The sequence below is a fragment of the Quercus lobata genome, chromosome 2 (genome assembly GCF_001633185.2).
Source record: "Quercus lobata isolate SW786 chromosome 2, ValleyOak3.0 Primary Assembly, whole genome shotgun sequence".
Classification (NCBI taxonomy): Eukaryota; Viridiplantae; Streptophyta; class Magnoliopsida; order Fagales; family Fagaceae; genus Quercus; species Quercus lobata.
Window position 1 is genome coordinate 14,432,000 of NC_044905.1, and position 12,141 is coordinate 14,444,140.

The following is a 12,141-nucleotide window of genomic DNA, read 5'->3' on the forward strand; positions in this document are numbered from 1 at the left end:
TAATTTTTTTATTTTCCTATAAAAAAATTTCTAAAAATATTCTTTAAACCAATATTTTTAGTGCATCCATTAACTTTTTCCTATTTTTATTTCTTATAATTTTATAATTAGTGGAGGAAGTTTTTAACTTTGATAAAACTAATTTTATTTTTTAATTGATGAATCTGAAAAGCATCGAGTATCATAAAATACCATATAAATTTTTTTTTTATTATAAAACCTCATTTTTTTTCCTAGAACCAATGAATTGTATGTTGTCATCAATCCTTTCAAATTATTACTAGCACTAGATTATTATGTGCCCGTTTGGGTAGAGCTGAAACTTGCGTTTCAGCTCTACGTTTTCCTACTTTTTTTTTTTTTTTCCTCTGCACGTGAACAGTAAAAGTACTGTGCAGGGACAAAAAATACTGTTCACGCACTGTTTACGCACTGTTTATGGGTCCCACGACACTATTTACACATTTAAAAATTATTTTGCTACAGTGTTTTCAATTTTCAGTTTTCAGTTTTCAGTTTCAGCAACAATAAGCTCAATCCAAACGGACCCTATATGACTAAATATCTTGTCAAAAAAAGAAGAAGATTATTATGACTAAAAAATAAAAATAGTAAACACATAAAAAATTCGTGACGTAGCGAGACGATAGATTGCAGTATTCTCGGGCAGCATATTTTAGTTGTCTGTGCCAGAAAAAAACGATAAGGTTTTTGAAGATTAGAATGAATTGAATTGAAGTACATGTATAAATATAAATTTATTTATTTCCCAAAAATAAAAATAAAAGTGAAAAATCCAGAACCTGGTTTTGATTATAAATTCCCAAAGACAACAGTTGGTGCTTGCCTTTGCCACACGAATTTGACTCTCATATATAGGAGAGGCAGCTAAACCAACCCAACACGAACACAAACCCAAGTCTCACTCAATATTTTTGCTTTCTCTCTTCCTCAACTGCATAACATGGATCCCTACAAGGTACTCTATCATGGGTTTGATTTCAATTTCAATTTTGTAATTTCTGTATGATTCTTTGGAGTTTTGATTTTGGGTTTTACTTTTTTTTTTTTGGATTAATAATATTAGAAAAGTGTATCTAAATAAATAAAATGAAAGACCCAGAAACAATTATGGGGATGAATTGGATTTAATTTTGGTTTGTTGGTTTTTTTTTTTTCTTTTTCTATGTGATATGATTTGTAAGCAATAGGAATGCTAAAGTTGTTGTGTTTATATGATGCAGTACCGTCCCTCAAGTGCTTACAATTCACCCTTCTGGACTACAAACTCTGGTGCTCCTGTTTGGAACAACAACTCCTCGTTGACCGTTGGATCCAGAGGTATAAATTTTGTCTCACTATTTTTTTCTGTTGTCGTTGTTGTTGTTTTGAATTATGAGCTAGTGAATGTTTTAATTTTTAAATCATATATGTGTTTTAAAGTTGGGAAATTTTTCTTATGATTGAGTGGGATGTGTATTTGTGATGGATTTTTATGTTGGATTGAATTTGTTGAATCCTTTTTCATCTGGGGTTTCAAATATGAATAGAAATTTTTGATAAAGTTCTATTTTTTTGATAGAAGAGAATAGAATAGAAAGAACGACCAAAAAGAATATAACCTTTACTGTTGAGTAGGATGTTTATCTGTGATGGATTTTTATGCTAGATTGAAATTGTTGAATCCTTTTTCATCTGGGGTTTCAAATTTGAATAGAAATTTTTGATAAAGTTCTATTTTTTGATAGAATAGAATAGAAAGTATGACCAGAAAGAATATAACCTTGACTGTTGAGGGCTTGGATGATGTTGTTGTGAAATAGAATGATTATTCAAACCATTTTAGTTTCTGTGTGGCACCTTACCATCACTATTGTTGTTATTGTTATTGTGCTTGTTGTTACTCTTGCTATGATTATTCCTAGTTTAATATCATCACTTTTATTAATACTAGGTGTTGGATTTTTCATGATGGATGTGCTCAACTTTTGTGGGATAAGATGCTAATTTAGTGTTCAAATCCAAAACTTTTTTAAGGACTATCTGACTGAGATTGGCCCAATTATGAGATTGAGAACGGCCTCTGTTTTGAAATTTTCGACCTTTCTTAACTGGGATTTTTTGTTTTTATTGTTGTTGACAGTTATCTATTTCTTAACTATTCACTTTATAATTTGAAAATGCATTACCAAACCGGCACACTTTTTGGTAATTCATACTTGTATGTTTTGTTACTTTTCATGAAAAGAGAATGGTTCAGCAAAGTGCACCGAACAGTATTAGGTTCAAATTTAGGGATTTGCACAGATGCTGTAAGACAAAAGGGATGAGTTATGTAATGATAGAAAAGCCTTCTTTCTGTATAAGTTAACAGGAAAATTTCCCTGGATAGAGCATAATGGAAGTATACACTCTAAGTCATTGGCCCAAATGGTTAAAGATTTATTATTATTATTATTATTATTTTTTTGTTGTTTCTTGTTGGGAATTCATTTCTGTGTACTTTTGTTCTAAAAAGGCATAATGGATTGAGTAGCTTATAACATTGCTAAACTATGTTTCAATAAGGGAAGGATATATTTAGCTACATCATATTGGAAAATGTTGAATTTTGTTGGTCTCCTTCAGGTGTATTTTTCTTTTCCCCATAAACAAATAGGGTTGAGAAGCTGCATTTAAGATTTGAACTCTGTTTCTGGTTTACAGGTCCAATTCTCCTTGAAGACTATCATCTGGTGGAAAAACTTGCGCAATTTGATAGGGAGCGGATCCCAGAACGTGTTGTCCATGCTAGGGGAGCCAGTGCAAAGGGGTTCTTTGAGGTCACCCATGATATATCTAACCTTACATGTGCTGATTTCCTGCGAGCCCCTGGAGTTCAGACACCTGTCATCGTCCGTTTCTCCACTGTTATCCACGAGCGTGGTAGCCCTGAAACCCTGAGGGATCCTCGAGGATTTGCAGTGAAGTTTTACACCAGAGAGGTTAGGGTTCATTTAATAGTGGATGCTATTAATACTCTGTATTGGATTACATTATGTGTGTTTGACCCTATTGATGATAGTGGTAGCCTTTTGTGTGTGTGTGTGTGTGTGTGTTGTATCATGTAGATTTGATGAATATTTTTTAGCAGTGTATGTAGCAGCTCCTCAAGGGGGCTCTAGCGACAATACGAATTGCCACTGAATTATAGTGCTTGCAAAATTATACATATTTTACTTCAATAATTGTTAGTTTTCATATTGACATTTTTATACCTTTTTTTTTTTGGGGAAACAATAAGAGGGAGGGGGGGGGGGGAATGGTTTTTACAGCATGTAAATATTTTTTTAAGAAAATAATGTTCCAAGATTTATCCAGGTGTAAAAAAATCCTGGAATTAGTTGTCACTTTTTAAATAAAATTATAAATTTTATATACATACGACTGAATTTATTTCACTTTACCTTCTAATACTGTTTATAAGTATTCAAGTTCCCTGTTTTGTTCATATCTTGACCTTTACTGCTTGTGCACTCAGGGTAATTTTGATCTAGTTGGGAACAATTTCCCTGTCTTTTTTGTCCGTGATGGTATGAAATTTCCTGACATGGTCCATGCTCTCAAACCCAACCCTAAGTCTCACATTCAGGAGAATTGGAGGATTGTAGACTTCTTCTCCCACCATCCAGAAAGTCTTCACATGTTCACCTTCCTATTTGATGATTTGGGTGTTCCACAAGATTACAGGCACATGGAAGGTGCAGGTGTTAACACCTATACATTGATCAACAAGGCTGGGAAGGCGCACTATGTCAAATTTCACTGGAAACCCACTTGTGGGATCAAGTGCTTGTTGGATGAAGAGGCTATTAAGGTTGGAGGAGCTAATCACAGCCATGCCACACAGGATCTCTACGACTCAATTGCAGCTGGAAACTATCCTGAATGGAAACTTTACATTCAGACAATTGATCCAGATCATGAGGACAGATTTGACTTTGACCCGCTTGATGTAACCAAAATCTGGCCGGAAGACATTTTGCCCCTGCAGCCAGTTGGGCGCTTGGTCTTGAATAAGAACATTGATAACTTCTTTGCAGAAAATGAACAACTTGCATTTTGCCCAGCCATTGTGGTTCCTGGGGTCTACTACTCAGATGATAAGCTGCTCCAGACTCGTATCTTTTCCTATTCTGATACTCAGAGGCACCGTCTTGGACCAAACTATCTGCAACTCCCAGTTAATGCTCCCAAGTCTGCTCATCACAACAATCACCATGAGGGTTTCATGAATTTCATGCACAGGGATGAGGAGGTACTTAAGCTAGCTACTGCATCTTTTAGTCTAGCTACTGCATCTTTTAGTCAGTCAGACTTGTATGCCACCTTGGTGCCTTAGGCCCACAAATGGTGTAAGATGCTAAGGTGGTATTGCAATTTTATGCTTGTTTCATTCATGTAGATTTACTCTGAAAAGTTATTTTGATCACAATTTTTAGGTCAATTACTTCCCTTCGAGGTTTGATCCTGTTCGTCATGCTGAGCAGTTTCCAGTTCCTCCTGTTGTCTACACTGGAAAGCGTGAGAAGGTCAGTTTCCACCTATTGCATCTTTGTTTGTCACAGTATAATTTAGACTAGGGGGTGGTTGTTGAATGCGTTCACCCATGTTACTCAAAATTGTATAAGCCTTACACATTTGTTGGTTTGGCAAAGCTGTTACCTTGCTGAGATCATCTTCAAGCAGTATAGCATGTGCTTGATCTTCTTGATTGCATAATAAGAAATGTGAAAAAGAAAATAAAGTTGCGTTTCTTTTTCCTTCTCCGTGTCCTCAACTAATAGGAATGTTGAAAACTTGAAATTATCTTCTTTCCTGGATTTTATGGCATAAGTAAATAGTTCAAGTTTGACAAACAAACATGAAAATATGGTCAAAAAATGAATTGGAGTTCACAATGAATTTGTTCGTTAATGCAGTGCATCATTGAGAAGGAGAACAACTTTAAGCAACCAGGAGAGAGATACAGATCCTGGGCACCAGACAGGTAACTGTGTTCCTCCATTTTTTTAATATAATACTTGGATACCATGTATGAATGTCAATTTAATATATATTTTTTTTCTTTTGCATCTCTTGTGATATTTTTCTAGGCAAGAGCGATTTATCCGCCGATGGGTTGATGCGTTAGCTGAGCCACGTGTCACTCATGAGATCCGCAGCATCTGGATCTCATACTGGTCTCAGGTTAGTCTCTCTCTATTGCTTCAAAATTTATAGATGTGATTATTGAAATGTCAAAATTTGAATGGTAACGTTGGATTAATTTTGATATTGCACTGATTTGATATTCTCTGCTGGCATTGTCTACAGGCTGACAAATCTCTGGGTCAGAAGATAGCATCTCGTCTTAATGTGAGGCCAACCATGTGAAGGGTGTTGCAAGCAATGTTTTTAATTGGAGAAAGTAGAGTAAGAAAGAATACATGTGAGAGGATTCTGGTCATTTGGAAGGATAAATCAGTGTTGATCCTGCAATTTGTGTAATATTATCATATACTAAAACTTGCATGTTCGACTATTTAACCTGATATTCAATCTAATAAATGCCGGTTGTATGTGCATATTTTATCTATGATTACTTGGAGTTGAATTGTCCTTTCATTTCCTTGTATACTGTGCGGTTGGGCTAAGTAATATCTGATGCATTCACATTGGGTCTTGCAAATGGTATATGTTAGTGGATTTTAGCATCAAAACCATATAAGTGTGCAAAAGTGTGCAAAAGTGTGCATTATCCAGTATTGTAATTGTAAAAAAATTTACAATTGTGCTACAGTAGCATCTTATTTATATGATGCTACTGTAGCACAAAGGTATTTCTAGAAATCATTTTTGAATTGTCTTTTTGCTACTTTTTATTAATAATTCCAACAAAATTTCTCTTTCCTACTTTTTGGGTTCATATCTTATTGTGTAGATGTATTATTATAATGTGTTTTATAGGGAAAAAAAAAAGTTAGGATGTTAGGTGTGTTGTAAAATGGTATGATATAATTGATAAATTAGGTTTTGAGATGGTAAAATATAATTTTTTGAAGAAACCGGATACGAATGCATGTTCCCACAGTAAACTGTTTTGTGAGAACAAGCAAGATTCAGGTTAGTCCATCTCTTAACAAACCGACCTTTCAATCTCGAAGGACAACTGTGGTCACTCAAGCCCTCTATTTATCTGCCAAAGCTGTATCTTACAATTCATTTTAAAAGGTTTGTCCGGTTTGTTCCATGGTTTGGTTGTCAATGGGGCTTTCGCTTTTGAGGTAATTAAGGTTGGAAATATTTTTGAGTTCATTATATTTATTGTCTGACCATCAGATGATCTTGTTAACTTGGGAGTGTCTAGTCTTGAAGCAACAATTATGATGGATTGCATTTGGAGTTCTGAGGAATAGTGTCATTTTTATAGAGGGATGGAAGGGATTCAGCAAAAGATTACGGCTAGTTTCAGAGATTATGTTTCAACTTTCAATCAAGTGACTCGTCCAAAGACCATAGAAATTTGTTGTGGAACAAACTACCGATTGCTGTATCCCAATCTAGAAGAACTGTCACACGAGCCTTGAAGGATAACTGCCATTACTCATTTCTATGGTATTTGGTCGAGTCATTAGAACCTTGCTTTTAGAGCAACACAAATTCAAGACTTGGGTGATGGAGTTGATCGTTCATCCTTTATTATTGTCGTTATTGGATTTTGGCCAGTGGCCGAGGCCATAGAGTGTTACTGGAATAGTGGGATCAAGGGAGGAGGGTGCCTGCCTAGGGATCAAAGCTCAAAATGAGAGTGCCATTGTTGAGGAGCTGTCTAATAGGGAAAAAAAAAAAAAGGGTATCTGATGAGTTAAGAGTCTCGTGAGACCTCTCTCACAATATATGAGATTTATACCGTGAGGACTGCGTATAATGTGCTTCGTTCCCAGCAAGTTAATACACAACAGGGTTAATCACTAAATCATAGGGAAGGTGAGCAATTTTGAAGGAAACTGTGGGGTGTGCGGGTTAATAACAAACTGAAAATCCTCAAGTGATGAGCATGTTGATATAATTTGGTCAGACGGAAAATACTTTGATACTCGACTTGTGAATGTTGCAGAGCTAAGGCTGAAATGTTCACCCATGCTCTTTTGATTTGCTGTGCTTTAGTTGTCCGTAATATTGTTTTTGACTGCAGTAGATAACTTGTTGAACCGTCTACAACAACCTGAAATTGGAATTTTATTTATACAAATTGCATGGATGCTTTTAGTAGTATCTGGTGTACAGGAAATGAGACCAGAGTAAGAAAGGCATTCGGAATGCAGTTGCGAAAGGCATTCGGAATGCAGTTGCTTATGCTTTAGAGTACATGGAAATTAGTCATTCATCCTATATTAATTTTATTATTCTGAGATTTTGTTGTATAGACATTCTTTCTCTAATTGTAGAAGTTGTTTGGGCTAGATTGTTTGATCATTTTTTTGGGTTGGGTAGTAATATTTTAAGTGGATTGGACTAGTGCATTGCTAATAAACCTAAGAGCATTTCCAATCAGGAAAATTTTCATCCAAATTTTAACTAAAAAATCGCTTTTTCTATTTTAGCTAATTATTTTTTCAAATAAAACTAACAAACTCTTCGTTCTTCTCTATTCTATTAAATATTCATTAATTAATTTTTTTTTTTTTGGAAAGTGAGAAGAGAGGGGAGATGGATGAATTTTATTTGCAAAAACATATGGCTCATCTAAAGTAGCTCTCTTGCTGTGGCTGCCACGAAGTTTCCGTACGATGTACGGTGCAACTTACTATTAGTTTTTTCCAATATTTTAATAAGTTTTGGCTTAACTGGTTGGTACCCAATTTCCAATTGAGACATTTGGGATTCAGATCCCCACCCTCAACTACCAATTTATATAAAAAAATTAAATAAATTTCATTGTAAAAAATCATAATATTTTATAGACAAAATAAAAGACACTAAGAATAGTATAGGGATTTAATCATACTATATATGTGCATGTGTGTTACTGTTTACCAATTGAAAATTGCATGATATAGTGGCTCATATAGATAGTTATGTTTCATGCCTAGTAAAAAAATACAAATATCCTTCAATTATTTTTTTTACAATCTTGATTTCGTGTTACTAAATTTATTTATTTTTCCTTTTTGTTGGACATTGTTTCAATTATTGCAAAAACAACTAAATTTAAGTAAGAATATCATATTTCAAATCAATTGTTCTCCACATAAAATAAAATTTAAAATCAATTTTTTTTCATATAAATAAACATATTTATTCTATTTGTTATCTTTCTAATTACATAGAATAAATACTACAATTTTAGTTACACACACACACACACACATATTACATGTCATTGAAAGGAGTTAGGAAATTTAAAGGGTTAAGATTAATTTTAATGAATTCACAAATTTTTTTAAAATGGTTTTTGTGTCAATTATTGTTAGAGCAACTAAACATGAGAAAGAACGCCATATTCTAAATCTATTATTATTATTCCAACTAAAAATTATTTCTTATATAGAGTTTATAAAAATATTCATATAAATTCATTTAATATAAATAATTAGTGCACAACTATAGATAATTAATATATGCATATACTCTATTGACTAATTCAATGAATTAATACTTTGATATTAATACAAACTTTGTTGAAGAATAAGACTAAATGAAGAGAACATCAAGGAATGCACCACATGGTACAACCTTATAAAAAAAATTGTATAACACTATAAGACTAACATATTATAATATTTACCGTTAAATGTAGATTTTATTTTTTAAATTGATTAAATGATTATGAAATCTATAAATAATAATTTAAAGAATAAAATAATTTTATATCCTAAAATTACATAAATTTAAGCAACCTCTCAAACGCTTTCTCAACCATTTTATTCTCACAACCAAATATGGAGACTCAATCACAAACATTCAATTCATTATCTCAATGAAATTAAGGAAATCATTTGTAAGTATCAATATAAAGAAAACGTGATTAAACAAAGAGAGGTTGGCTAAAAACACATCAATTTATCAAAATTTAATTGTTTTTAGTTGGGCTTTCGTATCCTTTAAAAAAAATGGAAAATCATCATCGATTTTTATTTTTTATCACTATGGTTCATATCGCACAAATTAGTAGTAAAAGAAAAAAAAAAATACAAAGAAACCTACAAATTATGAGTTCTAACACAAAATAAAATAAAAAAGCTAACTTCATAAATAATCAATTATAATTTTTTTTTCTTTAGATCTAAAACAAAATACATTTATGACTTTCCCAAACACACAAAGACTCAAAGTGAATCACAACCTTCACAAAATCCACAATGTTCGATTTCAATATCAAAACTGTAAGCTATCGTCACTGAGTAAAAAATGCAAGCCCCTTTCCTTGATCATAGCCTACTCATATGGGTTAGGATCAAATGGTATCACAATATTGGAGTTACGTAGATATTGTTGAAAGGTTGAAGGTAAATGACATAGTTTTTTGTCTAAGTGTATTTGAGATTGGATGGTATGAAGGGCTGTGGGCATATGTATATAAAGGAGTAGAACTGAAAATGGTGAATGGAAATGCAAAGAGTTTTGTGTGTGTGTGAGAGATGAAAGTCTTAAATATTGAACCCAATGAAACAAATAGTAGTCTTAAGACATTGAATAAATAATGTAACAAAAAATAGTCTTGAAAAATTGAACCAAAGGAATAAAGAGTCCCTATTTTTAAATTTGTTCTTATCTCTAATGTGGCTTAAGATTATTTTAATTCTTTTCATAAAATGCGCCATATGGCAGAATTTCATACTCTCTTGCATAAGGTCTCTGGTTATATAAATATATATATATATATATATATATATAGATATAGATAATTGATGATTGATTAGGAAATCTAATGTTTGACAATAATTTGTTGGAGTTTATTTTATGGAATAGTAATCCAAAATTTGGAGAGAAAAGGGGTTTAACTATCATGTTGAAAATGCTAAATCCTCTTTATAATTTCACCTAAATTTTACCCTCCCCCCTCCCAAAAAAACCCCCTTCTTTTCTAATTTTTTCTCTCCGATAGCCTTTCTATTTTTTTTTCTCTATTTCATTAAAATAATGTTTTTATTCTTTTTCTTAATTAATTTTTCTCTACCAAAATCTTTTTATTTTTATTTATTAAATCCTTTATTCTCCACCTTACTTAAATGAGAGAGAGAGAGAGAGAGAGCGACATCTCCAAGGTCATGCGGCTAGATCAATTGTGCATCTCCATTTTTATTTTTTTTTAAATCAAATTTGGGTCTTAATTAGCAATGGATTATGTGGTTTCCATAGATCAATTGTTATGTGTCATTGGATGTAGTGGATTCTAGATTGAATTATGGTTATCAACAATTTTGGGATCAATTTTCTAGGTTGTTGTTTGGCAAAAATGGATAAACAAGAGTTCAGAGAGCTGCAATGACTTTCTGGGTGTGAACAGTCACTATAACAATATAAAAATTTTAGAAAGTGTTAAAGAAATTGTTAGATCAATGATTTTAAGTGACGTCTTAAACATAAAGTGGGAAGGGTAGATAGAAAAGCCTGTTGTAGATGCTAAGAACCTCAGCAGCCATTTTAGCCAAAAGTAAATAAATAAACAAATAAAATTTGATTGTTGATTCAGCAAAAAAGAAGCTTGTGTGGTCTACTATTAATGGGTTCCTTTAGTATTTCTAACTTTCTATATAAAGTGGTCTAGCTTCATATATAGTATGGCGAATACTTTTATTTTTTTATTCTATTTAGTTTTAGTTAAAGTGATTTTCACAAGTGGTAAGGAGTGGCGTCACACACAGCTCAAATAATTGAGCTTTCAGGTAGTGTTATTTAAAGTGAACTAGGAAGTCTTTTAATAACCATTTATTCGCAGAATAGTCTTCTTATATGCCAATTCCAATCTTAATTTATTCAGCAAAAAAGAAAAAAGGAAATCTAATCTTAATTCTAGGACCACATACTTTTGTACATTTTTTGTTATAACGGTCTTATGTAACTAATTGTGAGTAGTGAAGAAAAAATTTTGGGTTTATATGACAGTGACAAATAAACAATCACAATCTATCACAGAAGACAGTTGTAGCAAAGAGAGTATGAAAGTGCGTGGTACTAAAATTATTTATTTTTGGAATCTCAAACAATTCTAGCTCAGAACACTTTTACACATCATTTGTCACAAGATTCACAACTATCTTATGTGATTAAATGTGAGCGGTGAAGAAAAACTGATAAATTTATATGAAAATAATAGACAATCAATCACAATTTGTGTCACATAAATTAGTTGTAACAAAAAGAGTATGAAAGTGGGGAGACTTAGAATTATCCTTGGAATCTCAAAAATCTTACAGTGACTTCCACTGGGCTTTAAAAAAAAAATTCAACCAGGAATCTTGATTATACTATAAGATGATGATGTATGCGCAAACTGGAATCTAAAGTAAACATTACAATGATTTCCACTTCGTATTAAAAAAATCGATCTCAATCTTGATACGGCGATTATTATATTCACTTGTGTTGATAAAGCAGAGCAACTCGAAACCGTGGTGCTGACGTTGTTATTTAAGAAAAAAATCGAAACTGTGTGGACAAGCACAAACAATGAATCCATTGAAAACAACTCACTTTTTTTCCTTCTTTTAAATTTCTAAATTTCGCAAAAAGACAATTCTGGTTGAGTGATTCTCAGTAATTCCGATAGCTATCGCCAATAGTAATACCATATTTAATAGCATACTTATATAAAACATCTTACAATTGACATTCTACCTAATGCCATTTTTTTTATTTACTTTTTAAAAGTAAGAAACATAGTTACAATTCATTAAGTTTATATTTTAAGTTGTTCAATTAAATTCAACTATATATTTTTTAATAATATATATATATATATATATATGGCAATAGGTCGGCACATATATTGGCAAAGCATGCCTAAGATATAGTCAATAGTAATAATTTTGTTTTGAAACATGGATAAAAGAAAATTCATCCCTAATTGAGTCAGCTATTACTCGTAGTTAGAGGAGTGAAAAAGTGGGAGGATAT

General features: G+C 32.4%; 1 protein-coding gene across 1 annotated transcript; it reads left to right on the forward strand.

Moving 5' to 3' along the window:
• Positions 1 to 800: 800 nt before the first annotated feature.
• LOC115974639 (catalase isozyme 1) lies at positions 801 to 5,620 on the forward strand. The gene is made up of 8 exons (XM_031095078.1): positions 801 to 979; positions 1,245 to 1,341; positions 2,707 to 2,984; positions 3,521 to 4,297; positions 4,482 to 4,571; positions 4,962 to 5,029; positions 5,136 to 5,229; positions 5,356 to 5,620. The coding sequence occupies exons 1-8, from the start codon at positions 965 to 967 to the stop codon at positions 5,413 to 5,415; spliced, it is 1,479 nt and encodes a 492-aa protein (XP_030950938.1). The 5' UTR covers positions 801 to 964; the 3' UTR covers positions 5,416 to 5,620.
• Positions 5,621 to 12,141: the final 6,521 nt, after the last annotated feature.